The sequence below is a fragment of the Hakea prostrata genome, chromosome 7 (assembly GCF_041222555.1).
Source record: "Hakea prostrata isolate BN-2017 chromosome 7, UWA_Hpros_2, whole genome shotgun sequence".
NCBI lineage: Eukaryota > Viridiplantae > Streptophyta > Magnoliopsida > Proteales > Proteaceae > Hakea > Hakea prostrata.
Genome location: NC_142606.1, coordinates 7,493,364 through 7,515,642, shown reverse-complemented (window position 1 = coordinate 7,515,642; position 22,279 = coordinate 7,493,364). Strand labels below are relative to the sequence as shown.

The 22,279-nt window shown below is 41.0% G+C and overlaps 1 protein-coding gene across 2 annotated transcripts; it reads left to right on the top strand.

The window, feature by feature from the left end:
* Window positions 1-1,716: 1,716 nt before the first annotated feature.
* LOC149009379 (auxilin-related protein 1-like) lies at window positions 1,717-21,692 on the top strand. 2 transcript variants are annotated; one of them, XM_089161056.1, is made up of 6 exons: window positions 1,718-2,852; window positions 11,592-12,990; window positions 13,187-13,252; window positions 13,422-13,511; window positions 19,414-19,590; window positions 20,397-21,692. In XM_089161056.1, the coding sequence occupies exons 1-6, from the start codon at window positions 2,176-2,178 to the stop codon at window positions 20,454-20,456; spliced, it is 2,469 nt and encodes an 822-aa protein (XP_089017182.1). In that variant the 5' UTR covers window positions 1,718-2,175; the 3' UTR covers window positions 20,457-21,692. The 2 variants fall into 2 exon arrangements, with proteins under 2 accessions (XP_089017183.1, XP_089017182.1); XM_089161057.1 differs by lacking the exon at window positions 20,397-21,692 and having other exon boundaries at window positions 1,717-2,852; window positions 13,422-13,467; window positions 19,414-19,516.
* The last annotated feature ends 587 nt before the right edge of the window (window positions 21,693-22,279 follow it).

The window sequence follows — 22,279 nt, the reverse complement described above, 5'->3', positions numbered from 1 at the left end:
GTACAAATATCTGCAGAGCTATTCAGGATTTTTTCACTACCCGCCATATGTCAGATGTTCTTAAGCTTTCTCGATTGACGCTGATTCCCAAGGGGCAGGTGCAAAATACATTTGGGGATTTTAGACCGATTGCCGTTTCAAGTTGTCTATACAGATTTATTGCAAAACTCATTGCCAATCGGTTGAAACTAGTGTTGCATAAATTGGTGATTCACAATCAAACGGCTTTTATTTAAGGTAAACAAATTGCTGATAACATTCTTCTTAGCCAGGAATTCTGCGCATGATTATCAGTCGAAGCATGGCACCCCAAGATTTGCAACCATGGTAGACCTTCGTAAAGCTTATGACTCTGTACAATGGAGTTTCTTGTTCACCCTTTTGAACAAGCTTAATTTTCCAGCTCAATTCATCCAATGGGTCGTGGCATGTGTAACAAACCCAAGTTTTATTATTTTCCTCAATGGAGTTCAATCTTCCAGATTTTTTGGTAATAGGGGGCTAAGACAAGGATGTCCCATATCGCCGACACTTTTTAATATTGTCTTGCAAGTTTTTACTGACTCTTTTTCGTTGGCGGCCGATGATGGCTCTTTTGATTACCATCCTTTCGCAAGGAGCCGGAAGATTACCTCAATTTGTTTTGCAGATAACTTATTCTTATTTGGAGAAGCGCATAGAAAAAATGTTGAGACCCTAAAACAATTATTTTCAAACTTTTCAGCTATCACTGGCCTCACAATAAATAGATCAAAATCCAATATATTCTTTGGTAATTGTGATCCTCTGGTGATTACAGACTTTGATGAGCATTTGGGTTTCACTCACGGTTCCTTCCCAGTGAAGTATTTGGGCATCCCTTTATCATGTAAAAGGCTTCAAGTGCAAGACTTCTCCCCTCTTGTTACTAAGGTGGATCAGAGATTAAATTCATGGAGGAATAAGACTCTTTCTTATGCAGGGCGCCTGACTCTTATCAAATCTGTCTTGATGGGCACAGTGAGTTATTGGTTAAATGTCATACCCTTCCCTAGGTTGATCATTAATCACCTTGAAAGTTCTATGGCCAGATTTCTTTGAAACGGCGGAAATAACACTGGTTCTTATAAGGTTTCTTGGAAGCTCATTTGTAGGCCTATGATAGAAGGCGGTTTGGGTTTGAGAAGTTTGGCCGAATGGAACAAAGCAGCTTTATCTCGACATATTTGGAGTCTTGTTTCAAACAATTCTTCTTGCTGGGTCTTTTTTGTTCATCACAAATGGCTTAAGCATGATTCTATTTGGTCTCTCCATCCTCCTAGTAGATGCTCCAACACCTTCAAGGCAATTCTTAAAGAGTAATTGAAGGTGCAAGGAGTTGCTGAAATATTGAAGATGAAATCTATAGACTATTAGCCTCTACCCGTTCCTAGAGAATTCTTCCCCTGAAATTTATAAGTAATCAGCCGTTACCCAATTTAAACTAAATTTTAATTTTATTTAAATTCACCAATAAATTTGAATTTTATTTAAATTCTAATTTGTTGGGTAACTGTTGAATTACTTAAATGCCACATAGCATAATCCTAGAAGGAAATTGTAGAAAATTATTGGGAAAGGAATTACAAAGGATAAATAAAAATTAAAGGAAAATTAATAATAAGAGGTTTAATTGATAAATTAGATAACTTAACGACGAAGCATATTAATTTTAAAAGGTAACTAACTCAGGGGTGGCGTTGAAAATTTCCCTTTGTTTGTTAAGGTAAACTCCGAATCCCAGTGAGACATCTTCACTAAAATCAAACTCTGTTTCTCTGTAGAAGGAGTCAGTGGATCAAAGGAAAGATAAAAAATCGCTAAACCAGAAAATTAGAGAAAAGCTCAAGAAAACCGGAGCAGGGAGGGAGGGTTTTGAATCAGAATTTCACCACCTTCGTCCTCTCTCTTGCTGTAAAACCCTCGTACAGGGAATCATATTGCGATTCAGTTCCGGGCACCAACACCTAATTTTATCATAGTCTTGGAATCAATCATTGTGTTCCTTTAGATCTTACGTTTCTTACTTCTCTTTAGTTGTTCTAGTCAACTGAGATCGGTTGGCGTGAAACGAATCTCTTAAACCTTAAATTGGCTCCGAACGTCAGAAGTTCTTGCTCAATTACGCCCAGATACGGGAAACTAAGTTGACACAACATGGATGAGTTTCCTGGACTGTTGGCGAGGGATTTTGGTATCAGGCCTCAAGGCAAAGCTGCTCCCATGGCGGCAGCAAAGGGTGCCGGTAGCTTTCATGGCACTAGCAATCTCAATATTGGGATCGGACGAGGGGGAGACTCAAGATCCTCTTCTTTTTCGTCTAGCCGTTCGAAATCAGGCTGGAATTCCAATTCTGTTGATGGGTCTTTTCTTGACGGTCGCGACGGGCTTCTTGGTTCAACTGCGACTCGGAAAACCCAAGGTAATGGGGATGGTGGTCACGGTGATGTATTTGGTGGCACTCCAAACCATGATAATCATCGAACGGAGACTCGTGGTGCTGCTGCTTTTGATTGCGATTCAATATTTCAATCGAAGGATTCGAGTGCTGTTTTTGATAAACCTAAAAATGATGATGACAGTGATATATTTCATAGGTTGCCGGGTATGAAGGGCTCTTCTTCTGCTACTGTAAATAATGATGATGTGTTCTCTGGGGTTGGTTCGCCTTCGAAACAAAATGCTGCACTTGATGATTTGCTGGGGAATTTTAGACGGAAGGACTCGGATTCCAAGAGTTCTAGTGGAAGGAGATCGGAAGAAGTCGTGAAGGGTTCGTCTGATTTTGATGATTTAATACCTGGTTTTGGTGGGACCAGGCCTCCTAAGAATAGGTACATTTTGGCCTGCTATCAAGTTGTATAGGTTGATAGTTCAATTTGCTTTTGTTTCCAATTTTTAATGCATTACTTGAGTGAATTTCGTTTCTTCCTTGACCAATTCGTTCACTTATCTTTAGCTGATTGGTTTAAATTATCACCTTTTTAGGTTGGCATTGAGGGTGAGTAAATTCGCATTCCTATTATGCACTTAAGGCACAGGAATATAAGTTTTAGATGGGATTTTGTTCTGGGGTAAGAGTTTTAGACGGAATGATACTTGATACCCAGTGGTTTTCCTTTATTCATGTGGGACTTTCAACTGACAAATGGGAATTTTCATTTATCCTAAACTGAGCAGGATGCTGGGTCTTTTGTTGGGTTCTTTTATATATGCCATATTTTGATGTAATTATAATCTTCTTCATATCACAAAGGAATAAGGTGAGATAAGTCTTTGTTGGTATTGCATTTCACTTGTCAATGGATGCCTTTACTTTTGGCTTTTGCACAAGTAACTGATGTGTGAACGCTGCGTTAACGGCCAGCATTATAATTGCAGATATGGATCCAGTTTCGCTATTTGACCCTGGTGAAGCCATGCTTTTCATTAAATGAAAATTATTCATTTGCTTTCTCACCATCTCTTCCCCAGTAATTCAGTCTTCCTGTTGGTTTTCTGATCCTGTAATTTTCATCATATTTTGTTAGTGTACTCTAAAGCCTCTACTGCTGAATGCCCTATGACAGGAAACATCTCCCCTCTGCATCTCTACTTGTCTTCTGTCAGAAGCTATTCCTAAATTGCATCAAATGGAAATAGTATCACCACTTTCTCTGGATTTAGAACTAAATACTGAATCCTCAATGTATTGTCATATTCAGTAGTATGCAAATGTTCATAAGGAGTAAGGACAATGGCATACATTTTCAGTCTCATCTGCATGTTCATTTGTTTAGTTGATTCAATGCTTTCATTTATTTGTCTCTTCCCTTTTTTTTTTTTCCGAGGTTTTTGCCAGGGTGAGGAAGGGTAGAGACTTTTTTAAGGTAACCAGTATTTAACATTTTACTCCTTTTTTGTGATATCCATGCCCTCATCTTGGTTGCTTATCCTCAAATCTAAAAGATAGACATAACAGATCTCTAAGGGTTTGTTGGTTACATTAATCCTGAGATTTCAAATATCTGGATTCATGAATGCAAGATTTATAACTGTTTGGTTGTGAAAATCCTGGATTCATGAAATTTAGAGATTCATCTTTTTACACTAAAAACATGAATCTGTAGATTTATGGGTATGGGGTGAAATCTAGAGATTTCATCCCTACTATAAAAGCGCTAAACATTTGCGCATTCACAAATATCATAGATGAATCCACAGATTTCATTCTCCAGATTCAGGTAACCAAACAATAAATTTTATGAATTATGACTCCATAGATTTGAAATCCCTAGATATTTGAAATCTCCAGACTCATTTAACCAAACAGGCCCTAAGCCAAGGCCACCATCTTTCTAGGAAGAGCTTTTACAAACCGGGGAAATGAGTAAGTATGCTTTGAAATTTCACCCCTTGATAATATTAGTGTCTAATCTAAAAGGGAATGCCCTCCAATAATCTGAGGCAATGGGACAAAATAGAGAGTATATTCAATTGTTTCCTCACAATTAGAACAAACTGGGCATAAATAATCCACAACGAAGGAGTCTCTTGTAGATCAAACGTTAGTTTTGATAACACAAGGAGCTTCAACTTCCAAATGTTGCACCAAAAAGAATCACGAACAGCATTGTGAAGAGCAAGGAGAAAATGCAGTAAAAATGATGCGGGGGGACCCTAGAAAGTAGGGGTCCTACAAGGCTGGTTACTAGACTTTTAGTTTAGACAACTATTCATGGAGTATGGGTTTCTTCCTTGCCGCTTGGGATTTCATTGAGAATGATCTCGACAATGCCGTCTGTAGCTTCTTCTTTGACCCCTCCCAAATCTTTTCCATCAACCAAACTTTCCTTTGTCTCATCCCCAAAAAGCCAGGAGCTTCTTCCCTCTCCGATTTTTGTCCCATCTCCCTCTGCAATCTCATCTTTAAATTAATCTCTAAAATCCTTGCGAATAGGCTCAAAAGGGTCCTTCCTTCCCTTGTGAGTCCTAATCAATCTCCTTCATCTCTGGCTGCAGCATTGCGGACAACATTCTCCTTTGTGCGGAGATTATTAAGGGCTTTGAGAGATCTTCCATTCCCCGGCCGCCCTTCTTAAAGTTGATATCCACAAAGCTTTTGACTCCATTCGATGGGACTTCATTAGTGATGTTCTTTATTCTATGGGCTTCCCTCCCACTTTCGTCCGCTGGATTGAAGCTTGCATTTCCACCCCTCGATTCTCTATCTTGGCCAACGGATCCCCGGCTGGATTCTTTCCCTCCCGTGTTGGCATCCGCCAAGGCTGCCCCCTTTCTCCCTTCCTCTTCTCTCTCTCGCTTTAGAGGTCCTCTCCCGCATCCTCCAATCCAAAACCAACCAACTTCTCATTTCCCCCATCCCAAAGTGTAGGTCTCTAAACCTCACTCATCTTGCTTTTGTGAATGATCTCATAATTTTCTCTAAAGCGAACCACCTTTCTATCTCCTCCATCCTCTCAGCCCTCTCGCACTTCGATTCCCTTTCCTGGCCTTAGGGTCAATCTCAGCAAATCCACCATATTTCTTTTCGGTATCTCTGATCAGCTTCGTGCCTCTCTCCTCCAGCTCTTAGGCTTCTCGCCTGGTTCTTTCCATGTGGTCATCTTGGTCTCCCTCTCATCTCGAGTAGGCTCACTCGCCACCACTGCCTTCCTATGCTTGACAACATTCGCAAGAAATTGCAACTTTGGAAGGGGAAACTCTTATCCTTTGCTGGCCGAGTGATCCTCATTCGTTCTGTGCTCTAGTCCACCTATCTCTATTGGTGCGGTATATTCTCCTTCGCCAAAGCCACCATCCATGCAATGGAATCCTTATTCTGTGCCTTCCTTTGGAAAGGGCAGAAAGTCTTTAGATTCATTCGCCCTGTTAGTTGGGCTTCCATTTGTCGCCCTACCTCTGAAGGGGGCCTTGGTATCCGTCGGATTTCTGATGTAAATTTGGCTTGCCTCCTCAAACTCATTTGGAAAATTGCCTTGAAGCATGATTCTATTTGGGTTAGGTGGGTCTATTGTTATCTTCTCCGGTTGGATTCCATCTGGATTGTTCCTTTGCCCTCAAATCCTTCTTGGGTTTGGAGGAAAATCCTCCTCCTCCGCCCCCGGGCTATCTTTGCCATCTCTATCTCCATCTCTAATGGATCTTCCACATCCTTTTGGCTTGACCCGTGGCATTCGATGGGCATTCTCTACAATCACTTTGGTCCCCGCACCGTCTATGACTCCCGTATCCCCAAATCCATCCCCTTGTTGGCTTTCATCTCTAATGGTTCCTGGATCCCCTCCCCCCTTCCCATTCTCACACAGGTTTGGGGTTCCCTTCCCCCTCTCTCCAACTCCCCTCGTGACCTCACCATTTGGCTTCCGTCCCCCACCAAATCCTTTTCCATCTCTTCGGGTTGGAACCTCCTTAGGCCCCATACCCCCAAACCTCCCTGGGCCCCCTTGGTTTGGTTCAAAGGCTTCATCCCCCGCCACTCTCTCACCCTTTGGAGAGCCCTCAACCTAGCTCTTCCCACCCAAGCATTCCTCTCTGACCACCACATCCCTGTTAACCCAAACTGCATCATTTGCTGGTCCGCTGTGGAAAACCTTGAGCACCTCTTCTTTTGTTGTCAGTTCTCCAGATCTATCTAGGGAAAAACCCTCTCCTTCAAATGGCCCCATTCGAGACGTTCCTTCGGATTTGGTTGAGATTGGTCTTGGATTTTGAGAAACTTTTTAGGCTCTTCCATTTGCGATTGGATTGGTAAGCTAGTGTTTTGTGCCCTAGTCCACCACCTTTGGTGGGAGCGCAATCTCCGGAGATGGAGTTCCAAATCTCGCTCGTTTGACTAGATTTGGAATGCCATCTACTTTGATGTTTCTTCTAGATTGGTAGCTATCCCCCATCCCCCGGTCGATGATACCCCAAGGAACAGGATCATTGTTGTCTCCTGGGGGATTAGTTCTACTCTCCGGTCTTCTTCTTAAAGACCTTGTATTCCTCTTTTCTTTTATATAATTATTTATTCATCCCAAAAAAAAAAAAAAATGCTATTCATGGTAGGTAATAAATAAAAGGGAAATTGCAGCAGTCCTAACTTTGATTAAACATGCAAATTAGACAATCAAAGCAAAGAACAACTTCAACACTAAACTAACAAACATAACTAAGCAAGAACCAATTAGGAACATGTGGGGATAAGGATCATGGCATTGTAATCCAATACAAGTGCAAGATTATCGAGAATCCCAAAAGAAAATTGTTGTCCTAGTCAGGATCTGATTTCTAACAAGAAACTCGGAAAGTAACAACACAAAATTTACCTGCTGTTTCTTATGGGGCTGCAAAACAGTGGTTAGGAAAGACAAAGGGGCACAAAAAGAAATTTATAGGTAACAAGGGAAACAAATGAACTGGAAAATAGAAAAGAACTATGGGTAGCGGGGGGGAGGGGAACGACTGGAAAACAAAAAAGAACTATGGGTAGCAAGGGGAAAAAAGAACTGAAAACAGAAAAGAGCTATTTGTTGGGAAACCAATAAACTATTAAACTTATCGATGGGAAGTAAATCGGAAGTTTTTTTTTTTTTTTTTTTTTGGGGGGGGGGGGGAGGAAAGGGACAAAGAAAAGGAAAGAAAGGCAACAAGAAGGCTGCCAAACATAAAAGAAAGGGATGGGGAACTTGTTTCATGCAAGGAAGAGATAGAAAGAGATGATAAAACTTGTTGAGAGAGAATCCACGCCAAAAGCAAGAAACAAGAGAGAGACGTTAAAAAATTCTGCTTCCAAGAATTCCAATAATTTTTTATTCAATCAATCTATCAATCCTCCCATTGCAAGTCTTTAAATTTAAAACAAATAAAAAAAAAGAGATAATCCATCCTAACCTTGTAACTAGAATCCCAAGAAAACCCTAAATAACTCTATCCAGATCTAATATTTAGGGGCAAAATTGAAGACCCAAGAATAAAACAAAAAAATTAACCCATGGCTTAGATATACCCCTGGATCAACCCAAAACCAAAATAACCAAAAATTTAACCAACAATAATGCATGCCTAATCCATAAGGACTCAAAACATATCGAATTAAATCAGAATCAATAGCAAACCATACCCAACCCTCTAGGACTCAAAAAAAAAGAAAAGAAAAAGTCAAGCTGCCTATGGGCAATGCTCCTCGTTGAACCATAGGAGTTTGGCAATCCAATAGCTTCTGAACTTGTCCATCTATGTGGATGTTGTCATGGGATGATCTCTAGGATGGTGTCATTGGTAGACTTGAAACTGTCGACTAATGTCCTCATAAATAAAATATCATGATATGCTAACTTAACTGAATAAGTACCATTCTTAGAAGGTTCCCACTGCCAGGAATCTGGAAAAGAAGAAAACACAAGGGAATAGTTAGGAGTGCCTACATCTTTAAAGATATAAATGGAGTTGCTACTGCCAACCTTATGGCTAAGACTCTCAACCAAAAAATTTCTACTTTGAGAAGACTATGCCAAGTCCACGAACAAGAGCTACCAATAGTGGCATCAAGGAAAGGAGGGAAATATTTTTCTTTAAACACCTTACTCGGGCATTACTTTATAGTTCTCCAAAATAGTTTATTTAGGAAGAGCTATATGAAAACTATGAAAATCATAGTAGTCAAGATGTTGCCAACGCTTGGCTTTGGCTTGGCGTCCAGGCTGGTTTATAGGAGCTTATGCAGCTGTCTCCTTATCGCAGTGTGCCTTACACTAGTTTGATTAATATCAGTTCAAAATCTGGTTTTTACTTATGCAAAGTATCATAAAAAAAGGGATAATTACTATTGGCCCCCTGTACTTTGATTTTATTACTACTGTATCCCCTGTACTTTTCAAAATTACTAATCCAACCTTTAACTTTGTCTACAATTACTATTGCCCCCTTACCGTTAAGTTCCGTTAATTTACTGATGATGTGGCATCTTTATATTTTCTCAAAACCCCAAAATACCCTTATACTTATCTCTTTACTTATTTACCCTTTTGTCAAGTTACAGTAGTACCCTTAATTAACTGTGAAGAAAAAAGTAACTAATCCGTTTTCTTCTAAAAAAAAAAGCACAAAATAAAGAAAGAATGATTGAGTAAAACTCAAATAGAAACCGAAGAGGAAGGAAAATCGAATTCAACTCAAATTGGAAATTGAATATCACCTAAAATATTTTCAAAATAAATGAGGTTTAGTGAAGGTGGGAAACCAAATTGGATTTAGATTTTGCTCATTTCTTTAATTCAAAATAAATGAATTCAAAATAAATGAAGTTTAGTGAAGGTGGGAAACCAAGTCGGATTTGGATTTTGCCCATTTCTTTAATTCAAAATAAATGAAGTTTAGTGAAGGTTGGAACCAAATCGAATTTGGATTTTGCCCATTTCATTAATTCAAAATAAATGAAGTTTAGGGTAAAATTGACGTTTAATCTGGTTTTTATAAATGGGGTAGCATCGTCTTTTGATTTCTTAATTTTAATGAAGGGCAAATTAGACATTACATATTCAAACTAACGGCTACTTAACACCGCTATAAGGAAGGGGGGCAACAGTAATTTCGTAAAGAACATGGTTTTATTAGTAATAAAATCAAACTACAGGGGGGCAGCAGTAATTATCCCTATAAAAAACTGTTTTTATAATTGATATTTTTTTTTATCTTAAAATATTAGTCATAAATGAGAAAATATCTCCTATTTGAATTCATTAAAATAGTAAAAGATAAATTTCCAAAAAGGTAAAAGTTCAATACCCCAGATATGGTGTGTTTATGCCGAAAAAGAAGGGAGAAGGAGACGTGCTCAAATCACCATACTCACCACAAAACTGCCTTGGGGGGCAATTTACTGCTTAAGGGCTTTGACTACCCTAAAACACCTTGAATTGCCTTGGCGCCATTATGACCATGATGGAAATCCCTAAGCCAAGGCCCTTATCCTTTTTACTTCTGAAAAGATTTTCCCATTTGACCCGATGCACTCCCTTGAAAGTGCTGACAGCTCCACTTAAAGCATGAAGACAGACAAAACATAGACATAGCATTACTTGGAAGACTAAGAGGCAACAGGTGAAAGAAGGCTATTCTTCCAACCGGCAGGCTTATTGTGAGCTGTTTTGAATATAGGGATAGAGCTTTCTTAGATGCACCAAACTCAGAGGGCATTCCTTCATACTTGCCAAGGTTGCTGACCTCAGGAACACCCAAAGAGATTGCAAACATCACTTCTAAGGATATGTGGAGTACTAGAGCTGAAGTATATACTTGGTTTCTATTGATTAATTTCTTGTCCTGAGACAAGGCTATACTCATATAGAATTCTAGACATAGCCCTAGACTCATCTATGTAAACCTTAGAGGGAAAAAAGGAATCACAGCAAAAATAAATGAGATGTGCTAGGACCTGATCTGCTAGACTTATAGGCAGAGATAGAACCACAAGAATTAGCTCATTCCAACTATTCCAACATTTACTTTCGCCTAGACAAGGCTATTTTTCTGGATTCATTATTTATTCTGTGGAACGTGCATGCATATTGTGGCATAGCTTTTGAATTCGAGTCTTTGTTTTTGGGGAGTATTATTTCTGCAAAATATACTATTAAGAAGTTTTTGAAATGATTGACCTTTCTATAGGATACGGTTATATGCATCAGAGATTTTGAAAATGTAGTATATGTTTTTATACTATAGGAAAGGTAGTGTTTGCCGTTTTATTTATGTGCAAGGATATTATAGGTCCCTGTGTATTCTGGGTGCTAGTGTAGTAGTATATAAAGTAACTGTTTCCAATTATAATTTTGAATTACTAACTGCACGGTAAATATGAATGCATTTATTGCACCCTCTAAGGCACACAAAAATAGATAAGTCAGTTGTCAGCTTTTCATCCTGTGAGTCTGTGACCATATTGAATAAGAAGGTGGCCTCAGATTTTGGAGGATGCTGTCACAGTGTCAAATTGCTAAACAATAGGAAATCACACTCCCTATGGTTTGAGTACACTATGAGCATCCATTTTTACAGGTACCATAGTGTTGAACTTGACATTCATATTCCATCCATCAAGCGTCATGCAGGCCACAAAAATGTATGCTTTTATGTTAGGTAGTTTTGGGTCAGAGTTTAGTAAAATTAATGAAAAAATATATGCTGAAACAGGCATAATCTGAACTTGCTAAAGAACTTGTTTATTTGTCTGTCTATTTTTTATTTATTAATTTGTGGAAAGGGAAAGTCGGACAGGATGTTGTGAAATTTTGTTTTAATGCTGTTAAAATTTTCATCGGTTCTCATGCTTGCAATTGCTTCCTTCCTAACTAGTTGTTCAGTGTTTGATCATTCACATGGATTTGCTATGGTTGACCAAAAAAAGGTCTACTGTAGTACATATGTGTCTGTGGTACTTCCAGTGCTCTCTATTTTTTATTTTTTAATTAGGCAAATTGATGCAGGTTTTTTCTTATCCGTTTTTGAAGATTATAGTTAGTTTATTCTTCAGGATCTGTGTGTATGTTATTCCATTTAGATGGTATTTAGGCTGATATTTCATTCCACAGAGCAACTTCAGAGATGAATCACCCTTGGCAGTCTACTGTTCCTCCAACTAATTCAACTGCCAGCATGATGGATGTTCCCTTTGTAGTCTTGGAATCAACTCCTTCATCAACCTATCCTCCCTCAGACATATTTAATGATGCTTTGGAGCAAATGAGTAAGCCCAGCAATTCTGGAAACAAAATATTTGGATGTTCAACTCGTAATGGGATGGTATCAGATGATATGGATCCTCTTGATAGCCTGGGGAAGTCGGTACCCATGTTTTCATCTGAGATGAATAACAAAGGGAGGGAAAAAATCCCTAGCATGGATGAATCTACTGTAAAGATGTCCAAAGACACTTCACAGATGAAGGTGCCTGTTGACAATTATCTGGAATCCCATCAAACCTTCTTTGACATCCCCAGTGTTTCATCACATTCTAATAAAGCTGCTGGTCATGCTGGTTCTCGCACTAATTTTGTAAATGCTGATTCCAATGAAACAAGTTCTTGGGTAGACATGACCCCAACATCTGAAAAAAATTGGCGAGATGTTGATGATGTATGGTTAATGGTCTCTGAGATCTCTCTTCTTACACAACCTACAAGCTCTCCACCTCCTTCACAATCTCCTCCTAAACCGACACAAGTTTTGAAAGGAGATAAAGGATCTTTTGCACCTGTAAGTACGAAGAAAGTTAATGATGGCCTCACCTTCCCACATTCCACTAAAAACTTCCATAGTCCTGGGACAGTTACCGATTCAGCGAAGAGTTCTGGTGTCTCTTCAATTGATGAACTGGAAGACTTTGCCATGGGTAGATCCCGAAGTAATGGTGATGAACATGCTGATAGTCTATCTAGTGAAGAAGGCATAGAGACAAACTCTGCTGCTGCTGCTGCTATGAAGGAGGCCATGGATAGGGCTGAGGTAAAGTTCAAGCATGCTAGGGAAGTTAGGGAGAGAGAAGTTGCAAGGGCTGCAAGAAGTAGGGAAGCAGTCCAGCAAGATGCTCAAGAAAGAGAACTTAGAGAGAAACAACAGAGATCAGATCATGAAGGAGAGAGAGAGGAGAAAGAAAGAGAACAAAGGAGAATTGAGAGGGAGAGTGAAAGAGCTCGGGAGATTGAAATGGAGAAGAAGGGGAGACAAGCTGTGGAGAGGGCTACCAGAGAAGCCCGTAACAGAGCAGCTGCTGAAGCTCACCTGAAAGCTGAAAGGGCTCAATCTGATGCACGTGAACGTGCTGCTGTTCAGAGGGTACAAGCTGAAGCTCGTGAAAGGGCAGCAATGGAGGCAAAGGAACGAGCAGAAAGAGCAGCTGCAGAAGCACGGGAGGGGGAAGCACGAGAACAAGCTGCTGTAGCAAGGGCTGAAGCAGAAGTACGGCGTAGAGCAGAACGAACGGAACGTGCGGTATGCCTCCCCCCTTCCCCCCCCTCAACAACAACAAAAAAACCAAAAAAAAAAAAAACCCAAACCGCTTCACTTTTTCCCACATGTTAACTATAGAATACGTATGTGTTGTTCATTTACATTGATCCATTTGAAGTCAACTTTACAACAGTTTCTTCTATAGTCTTTTTTTTTGTTACCAATTCTTCTTGTTTAGGGAAAAGCACTAGCTGAGAAGAATCAGCGCGACCTTCAAACTCAGCGGGACCAAGCAGAAAGAAGTGTAAGTCTTTTATTTCAAAACATGTTATATGGAGTTGTACATCTGTGAGGTTTTTTAAAAAAAAATCAAAACAGTAATCTTTTTTCCTCTGAATTATGTGATTTTTATGTCTGTCTACATTTTCTTCAAGTGACTTAAGTTTATGTATTCGTATCTTCATGAATTTCAGAGGATTGCTGAAAAACTGGACATTGAGATTAAGCGTTGGGCTGCGGGTAAGGAACGCAATCTGCTTTCTCTTCTATCAACATTGCAATATGTGAGTTCATGTACATTGTACTCCATGTTCTATTTTATGTTTTGCACTTCCCTGTCCTGTAGTTGTTTTGGTTTGGATCCAATTATGTATTTGGAAAGTGTTGTTTTATGCTTCTTAAGGACAAATCTTGTTCTACCCCAAAAAAAATAAAAAATAAAAATTAATAATGAGGACAGTTGTCACAATTCTTATTGATCTGACATCTACAAAGTATCTTGTTCTTTGGAGCAAGTTCTGGAGCAAGTTTTGATGTAGTATGTCTTGATGAAATAGCCACATGTGAAGTCTTTGCTCTAGTTATTTTATACTTAGGTAGAAATTGGGAACATAAGAATGAATATATATACTTTTGGATGAATAAGAAATTATATTAAAGATCCAGAACCAAAGAGAAATACAGAGAGGGAAGAAAAAGAAGGGGGGGGGGGCAAAGCAAGCCGTCAAGGAAGCGATCGAAGCGAGGATCTAAGACTCCAGGAATTAACAATCAACCTATTCCTTGGAGAGTCAGAAAGAGTGGGCGGGGAATAGAAGATAGCCTAGAAAAAACATCAAAATAGATGGCATTCCAAATCATGATTTGGGATCTAGATTTGGGAGTCCATCTTCTCATGGCATTCCCATTATAAGTGATGAACAGTAGCAACAAAGACTAGCTTCCCCACTTGATCACAAATCGAGGAGCCAGAGAAAGTTCTTAGGATCCAATTCCAATCTTGAGCAAAACCATAAACACGTCTCGATCTAGGCCAAATAACAGCAAGGGCTAAACTCCAGATAGATCTGGAGAAAGGGCAGGAGAAAAAGATGTGGTCAAGGTCTTCAACACTGTTCCAATAGAGGATACAACTTGGATTGGCAGATGTGGCGACTGATGAGGAAAGACTGTGTAAGCAGGGCTAGGTTGAGGGATCTCCAAAGGGTGAGGGAGTGGCAGAGGATGTGGCCTTTGAACCAAACTAGATGGGCCCAAGGGACTGGGGGAGGTGGATTTAAGGAGGTTCCAAGCAGAGGTGGCGATGAAGGTATTAGTATGGGATGGGGACCAGATACTGGTATCTTAAAGCAGTGGAAGAAAAGGGAGGGAGGGAGTTCTAAACTTGTGTGAGACTAGGATGGGAAGGGGACCAGGAGCCATTAGAGATAAAAGAGGAGAGAGGGATAACTATGGGAATGTGGGACTCATAAACAGTTTGGGGACCAAGGAGAGAGAACAAAATACCCATCGGATGCCAGGGATCAAGCTAGAAGGAAGTGGAGGATCCAGAGGAGATTTGGATAGAGATAGCGGTAAGAGCACGAGGCTGCAGAGTTAATAGCTTTTTCCAGATTCCCGTTTTGAGGAGATATGAGTAGACCCAAGAGACCCAAATGGAGTCATGCTTGGAGGCAATTTTCCAAATGAGCTTGAGGAGACAGGCCAAAATCATGTCATAAATCCTACGGATACCAAGACCACCTTTAGTTTTAGGCCGACAGGTGGCAACCCAACTGATAGGGCAAAGAAAACGAGAGGTTTTGGCCCTTCCAAAGAAAAGCAGAGAAGAGGGATTCCGTGGTATGGATGCTAGATATGGAGAGAGGGAAGATACCACACCAATAGAGATAGGAAGATTGGAGGATCGAACGAATGAGAACCACGCGACTAGCAAAGGAGAGGAGCTTGCCTTTCCAAAGTTGAAGTTTTTTCCGAATGTGGTCAAGCATAGATGAGCAATGGTGATGAGTGAGCCTACTAGGGATAAGGGGGAGGCCTAGTTAGGTAACGGGGAAGGAGCCAAGTTTGAAACCAAAAATTTGCAAGAGGGAGGATCAGGAAGAATCAGAGATGCCTGAGAGAAATCTCAAGGTTGACCTTCAGACCAGACAAGGATTCAAAGAAGGAGAGAGTGGAGAGAATATTGGAGATAGAGATGTGGTTAGCTTTAGAGAAGATCATGAGATCATCAGCGAAAGCAAGGTGGGTAAGCTTGAGGGCTTTACACTTGGGATGGGAGAAATGAGAAGTTGATCAGTTTTGGATTAGAGGAGATGGGATAAGACTTCCAGAGCCTGCGTGAAAAGATATGGAGAGAGCGGGCATCCTTGACGGATCCCTATTCGAGAAGGGAAATAGCTAGCGGGAGAGCCATTGGTGTTAATGGAATAATGGGGGAGAAGAGATGCAAATCTCAATCCAGCAGACAAAAGAAGGAGGGAATCCCATGGTGGAGAGGACCTCACTGATAAAATCCCAGTAGATAGAATCAAAAGCTTTATGAAGGTCAACCTTTAGGAGGGCAGCCGGGGAGTGGGAAGAATTATCGAAACCTCTAACAATTTCTGCAAAGAGGAGAATGTTGTTAGAGATACTACGGCTTGAAATAAAAGCTGATTGATTAGGGCTCACGCGGGAGGGCAAGACGAGCTTCATTCAGTTGGCAATGATTTTGGAGATGAATTGTAAAGAAGATTATAGAGGGAGATGTGGCGTAAATCAAAGTGGGAGGAAGCTCCAGGCTTTTTGGGGGATGAGGCAAAGGAATGTTTGGTTAATGGAGGTAAGCTGGGATGGATTAAGAAAGAATTACGGATGGCATGAACAAGGTCATTCTCAATGAAATCCCAGGCAGCAGGAAGAAACCCGTACTAAATCCATCAGGGCTAGGGGCTCAATTAGATTTCCTCCGAGGAAGGAATGGAGCAAAGAGAATCAAGGAAGGAGGGATCAATGAATTTATTTAAGGTGAGCGGAGGAAGAGGGGGCATAGAGGGAAGGGAGGAGTGAGAGAGGAGCCTAGGAAGAAAAGGAGATAACTTCAGTCTTAATACTAGGAGGATCATAGATACAGGTACCACTACTAGTAAGAAGACAAGGAAAGGAGTTGTAGTTGAGGCGACCTTTGAGGCGAGCTTAAGGGATTGATGAAAGTAGGCAGTATTACTATCCCTAAGCTCAAGCCACTTGATTTTCGATTTCTGGCAAAGGAAACTTTCTTCCTGGGAGGCAAGGGAAGCAAGGTTGAGAGAGATATTTCTCTTCCTCCATCATAGATGGGCTCAGGGGATCATCTTGGAGGAGAGTTTGGATCCTAGAGAGGTCCGCATGGCAAGAGGAGACTTGGGAGATGTTGCCAAAAGTGGAGGAATTCCAAGAACAGAGGGCATTCTTGGTATTCCAGGCTTATGAACCACTAAAGGAGATGGCAACTTGAGACCGGCGCTTGTAGTGGGGGGTGTTGTCTCGTTCAAGATTTGAAGCTTGGGACCAGGTGGGAGTCCGTGGGGGGCGGGGGGTCGGGTGGTGCTGGCGGTGGGCCTCTTTGCCGGTGTCGTTTTGGCTTGTGGCCTCACCCTTCTCTTTTGCCGTCGTGGCTGCCCGTCCTCGCATCCTCATCCTTCTCGCATCTTGGGGTTGCGCTGCCCCCCCGCTCTGGTCCTGTTAATCCCTCTAATACCTAGGGCTTCCCATCTGGGGGGGTTGGTGGGGTCCTCCTGGGAGCCGTCCGAGCGTTGGCCATCGTAGTGGGGAGGGGTTGGGGGGGGGTGGAGTGCATTAGCCGGGGAGGGGGGTGCAGATGGGGGTTCGATCCAATGTGACTATTGGGAGGGCCGGGGGGCTTGCCGGCAATCCGCGGCTTGTCACTTGGACATGGGTGTCGGGGGCACAAGAGCGTTTGATCCCGGGTGGTTTACTCGCTTGCTTGCGGGACTTAGCCCCTAACATTCCATAAATATGTGACATTTAAACTTCTGGGGAGAGCATCAGGAGCTCTGGGTTGTGGGCTGGTGGGGGTGGAGGGTTTCGTAATTTTGAGGGGCTTGTTTGGGTTGGATGGGCTTTGGGTGGGGTGGGGTTTGGTATTTTGTTTGGTTTGGTTTGCGTGGGTTGGGGGTGGTGGTTTTTGTGGGTTGTTTCACTGTTGGGGTGCCTCGCTGGGGGGGGTGGCGGGAGCGGTGGGTTGCGGTGGATAACGGGGGGTTTTCGATACTTCTTCAATCTAAACATGCTAGGAGGGGGTACTTGGGGTTACTTTGTAATCCAGGATTGCGGCTTCGTGGATCAACATATTTTACGCGGTGGCGGTGGGGGTTGTCACATCCTGCGGCCCGCTCGGCGAGGCTGGACAGCGGCAGCTTGCAGGCGTGGGCTTCTTCAGAGTCAGGCAGTCAGCGGGAGCAGGGGAATGATCACTTTTCTTAATTCGTTTTCTCTGATAGGTTTTTCCGGTAATTTTACTTGCCAGTGAGGGAGCAGGAAGGTCATCAGCAATGGCAGTGGTAACTTGTTCGAGACGATCGATCAAAGAGCAAGGCACAATTGATTTTTCCATCACTATAAAGGAGTCATCCTTGGGACAGCCCTTTGATTCATGACCAAATGAAGAACACAGAGAGCATCTTGCCGGGATCCGGTCATACACAATATTGATTTTAAATCAATCCAAGATCTTCTTTGATTGTTATACAAGGTGGAAGGGGCTTAGCAGCAGAAACTTCAATGCAAAGATGAGCATAAGACAGACATTCTAGATTGTGGGTCTTCAAATCAGTTCGCAGAGGTCTTCCAACAATAGAACCAATTTGGCTTAAACACTCATGATTCCAGAATTCCAAAGGGAGCCCAGGGAGATTGATCCATAGGGTAATAGTCTTGAAGTCGACCCTATGGAGAGGCATGGGGTTCCCGCTTTGATGAGATGGAGACTTCCCAACAAACCAGGGGGCCTTCAATGGCTCGGTTTTGCAGCAGCAGGGAAGAAATCGTGGGGAGTGGGCGTGGACCAGGGGAGGTTTCATCAGATGAGGGGATGGAGGGTTGCAGTCGTTGGGGGGGGGGGAGTTGGTGGTAGGGGGGGGGGGTTCTGGGCTCGGTGTGGGGGGGTTGCTGTGGGGTGGGGGGGTTAATTTGAGGGAGGCGTGGAGGGGTGGTTGTGGGGGCTTCGGGTCTTTGGGAACAGGTTCAGGGTCATTGGAGCAAGGCGGTGTCTCTGGCATGAGGTGCAAGATCTTCATCGTTTTCTACAGTTTACCCTTTGTGGGTATATTCTTCCCTTTTTGGTTTTTTCCACTGAAAACTTCTTGTTGTCTAGTAGTCTGTATGATCCATCCTTGTTTGGGATTCCATGCAGCCAGTTAGTGTGTTAGGTAGAAACAGCAGTCACATAATCTGTTTTTTTTTTTTTGGGGGGGGGGGCTTGAGTGGCTTCCACATTTGCTTTGTTCAGTTTGTTGAATTCTAGAGATTGCAAGTTATTAGAAAGATGATTTTCAGAAAACAAGGATTACATACTTGAGTATTGATGGAGAGGAGGATATGACTAAGCACCCCACCTTGCCTCAACTGAATCCGACCAGCCAGCAGTGGTATCCTACCACACAACTCCCCATCTCACAGCCATCTGAGTCACATGCAATTAATGGAAAGGCTTAAGCATTATACAAGTTTAAATAGAAGACTCAAACCAATTAAAAACTTTAAAAAGGAAGAGTGTAACCCAGTCCTCGACTAATAAGGTAATATAAATCGAAACTGAAATAATGAAAGAAACTATTCCAAAACACGACTCTAACCAAACTAACAAAGAAAATCTGTTTTTTTTATTTTTTGGTCTTTTTTCACCCATGGTTTAGACTTGTTAAGGTGGCCTAAAACCAGTGAAAACACATGTAATAAAAGGTCAAACTCATAACCGTACAAAAATCTTGTATTCAATAAAATAACCCTTTAGGTGAGTTGTCTGCACCAAACTGTTTCCTCAGGAACACACTTCTTTAGTTGTCAGAGGGGGTCGAATGATATGGGGAAGGCATGCTGTTCTCAACATGTCTGAAATTTTTTTTCTGCCGTCACTTAATAATAATGTACGGCTTACCATTCTGCATGCCAAGTTATTTCTAATATACATCTAATCATGAGCAGGTGCTTTGGCCTGAATGCGGCTGGCAACCTGTTTCTTTGGCGGATTTGATGACTCCCGCCTCGGTTAAAAAGGTTTACCGAAAAGCAAATTTGTGTATTCATCCTGACAAGGTGCAACAGAAAGGTGCTAATCTTCAACAGAAATACATTGCAGAGAAAGTATTTGACCTTCTTCAGGTACTTTTTATTTGAAACCTCTGTAGTTTATATAATTAAATCAGTATTTCACCGCTGAATATATTTTTGTAGTACTATTGTTGATTTGTTAAGTTGACCATTCGAAATTTGGTGTAACCTAGGTGTAAGGAAAAGCATATCATGTGATTGATAATGACCATGTCTAAATTCACAAATTGGCTGTATTTGTCAGCCATTCAGACTTGAACTTTAAAGGGCATTTTCCTTTATGTGTGAGGTCATGTCAAGCACTAGAAGAATGAAACATGATCTTTCAAATGATTAATGCTTACATTTGTTATCCTAGTGTTGGTTTGATAGATTCGGTATAGGATGTCAGATATTTGGTCATGGAAAGTCTAAGAGGAATACGTAGATTATGGGTTCAAAACTTGAAAGAGCAAACCATGGTAAGGCTGCATACATTTGCTCATCCCATACCCCACAGTAGCAGGAGCCTTTTTGTGTTGATGCTCTCTTTATTTTTTTTATTTAATTTTAATTTGTGTGCCAGTAATCACTTTTGAGATAGCGGCTATTACACTGGATTACTGATTTAATCCTTGTACTTATAGTTTGTACTTCCTTCTAATTTTAATGTACATTTGCTTCTGTGTTAGATCATTGTTGCTATTGTTTTTTTTTTTTTTGGTAATAGCTGGATTAAGTATTATGATATCATAATAGCTGGATTAAGTATTATGATATCATAATAGCTGGATTAAGTATTATGATATCCTGTTAAATACTACTGTTATTGGTTTAATATTTTTGTCCTATTGAGAATGCCTTGTCCATTGGAACAGGAAGCATGGACCATATTCAATAAGGATCCCAAAAAGAATGTCAATCCTACTCCATCCTAACTTCTCTGCTTGTTCTTTTTTTCCTTTGGAGTAATAATGCATGAGAGCTATAGTGGAGTTGCTGCTTCTTTCGACGATCATGCATTTTCTTGGCATTTCTTTATATCATTGGGTAACAGGTTTCCTTCCTAAACAACCTAGTCGCCCGAAAATAGTCAATTGTTTTTTTTGCTGTAAATAGACGATGTACTCATGCAAATTTACGGGCTTGAATGCTAGTTGTATTGGCTGGTTAGTGGAAAGTATTGAAGTCCTTGGAATATTGCATGGGCTGTCATTAAGAGTCCAGTGTTAATTCTTTCTTTATTTCTTTCTTCTTCTTTTTTCCTCCCTGTTTGGGTGAGTACTTGATTAAGTGATTGATATCAGTACTTGATTATATCAACAAGTTTAGTGTTATATATATGTAACATCAAAATCAACTCGACAAAGATGTTTTTTGAGATGAGAAATAGAATGTGCAATTCAGATCCATGGCTGGTTTTAGTATACATTCTGGTGTTTCCAGATCATGGTGCGTTCTAGGAAAACATGTTGCATTACGGAGGAACTCGCAGTGTTTAATTCAAACTGCTACTCGAACGAATCAGTTGCATGCGTTTGGATTATTTCAGCTCAGCTGCTTGGATCTAGGGTTGCCATGATTCGATTCTTCTTCTACATTGCAAGGTGGATTGAGCTAATTCCTACTCCTCATTTGAAACTCTTGAAACTTCTCCACAGTTTTGGACCCACTTGTCAACTCGGGAATGGAATTGACACCCCTAGTCTAGACCATATATCTGTAAGCCCATTGCTCATATCATTGCTTCCTAGAGAGTCTTGGATGTTCTCGTACAAAGAGATAATCTAGACTCCTGAAGCATGTCAATGTGCAATTTGCAAATTGTTGCGCTAGAAGTCGAATAGATGATGGGTAGTGAAAAAAAACAAAAGATTCTGTGCCAATAAAGGGTGTGTTGGATGATCTTTCAATCTTCTCCCACCACTCGGCATCCGAGTTCTTTGAGATGAATCACAGTATAAGTTCTTACACTAATAAAAGTTGTTTAAACCTTTGTGGAAGCCGTTTCAACCCTTTACATTCTACAACCTTTAAAATCTTAAGATAGAGTAACACTCCTTGCACTGGGAACTCCCCCAGATCACCTACTTCAATCAACGATCAAGTTGATGAAACCCGTCACTCACTGGAGAGAAAATGATTTTGCTTATTTGCTGGCCTCATTGGAAAAAGGTGATGAGATTTGGGGGTAAAAATCTCGAGTTTTGATTACTCATTAAAACCATATGATAGAGCTCTGAGTGGCAATGAAATGTTGTAGGAATAAGGACTTTTGGATCACTGTTAACACACACTTCTTGATCTACAAGTCTCTGGCTTCAAAGGTAGTTCAATTTGGGGATGGCATCTAAGAATGACTCTACATGGTGACAAACTTATATCCCGATCTGATAGTGTAGATAGCTCTCTCAAATTAGTCAATTTGTGGAGCTTACCTCTTTGTTTGCCTGGATGTAGCATTAATATAGCCTAAGGTGATGATGGAGATGATGAGGTTAAATATCGAAACTCTTTGACACAAGACCTCCTACGCTTTTGAGGAAACAAGATTTCTTAGCTTTTGCAATTTCATTATCTTTACAGGTAGATTTTGAGCTAGGTAGCACATAAATCCAGCGTTTGTAGATTTTGCAATTCTCTCTTATTGAAAATGGAAGTTCATCTATCTTAGTGTAATGTAGCTTGCAAGTAGTAATTAACCAATAACCCCTACTCCTCTTGCGGCTGCTGTTGCTGCTTTTGCTTCTGCTTTAATAGT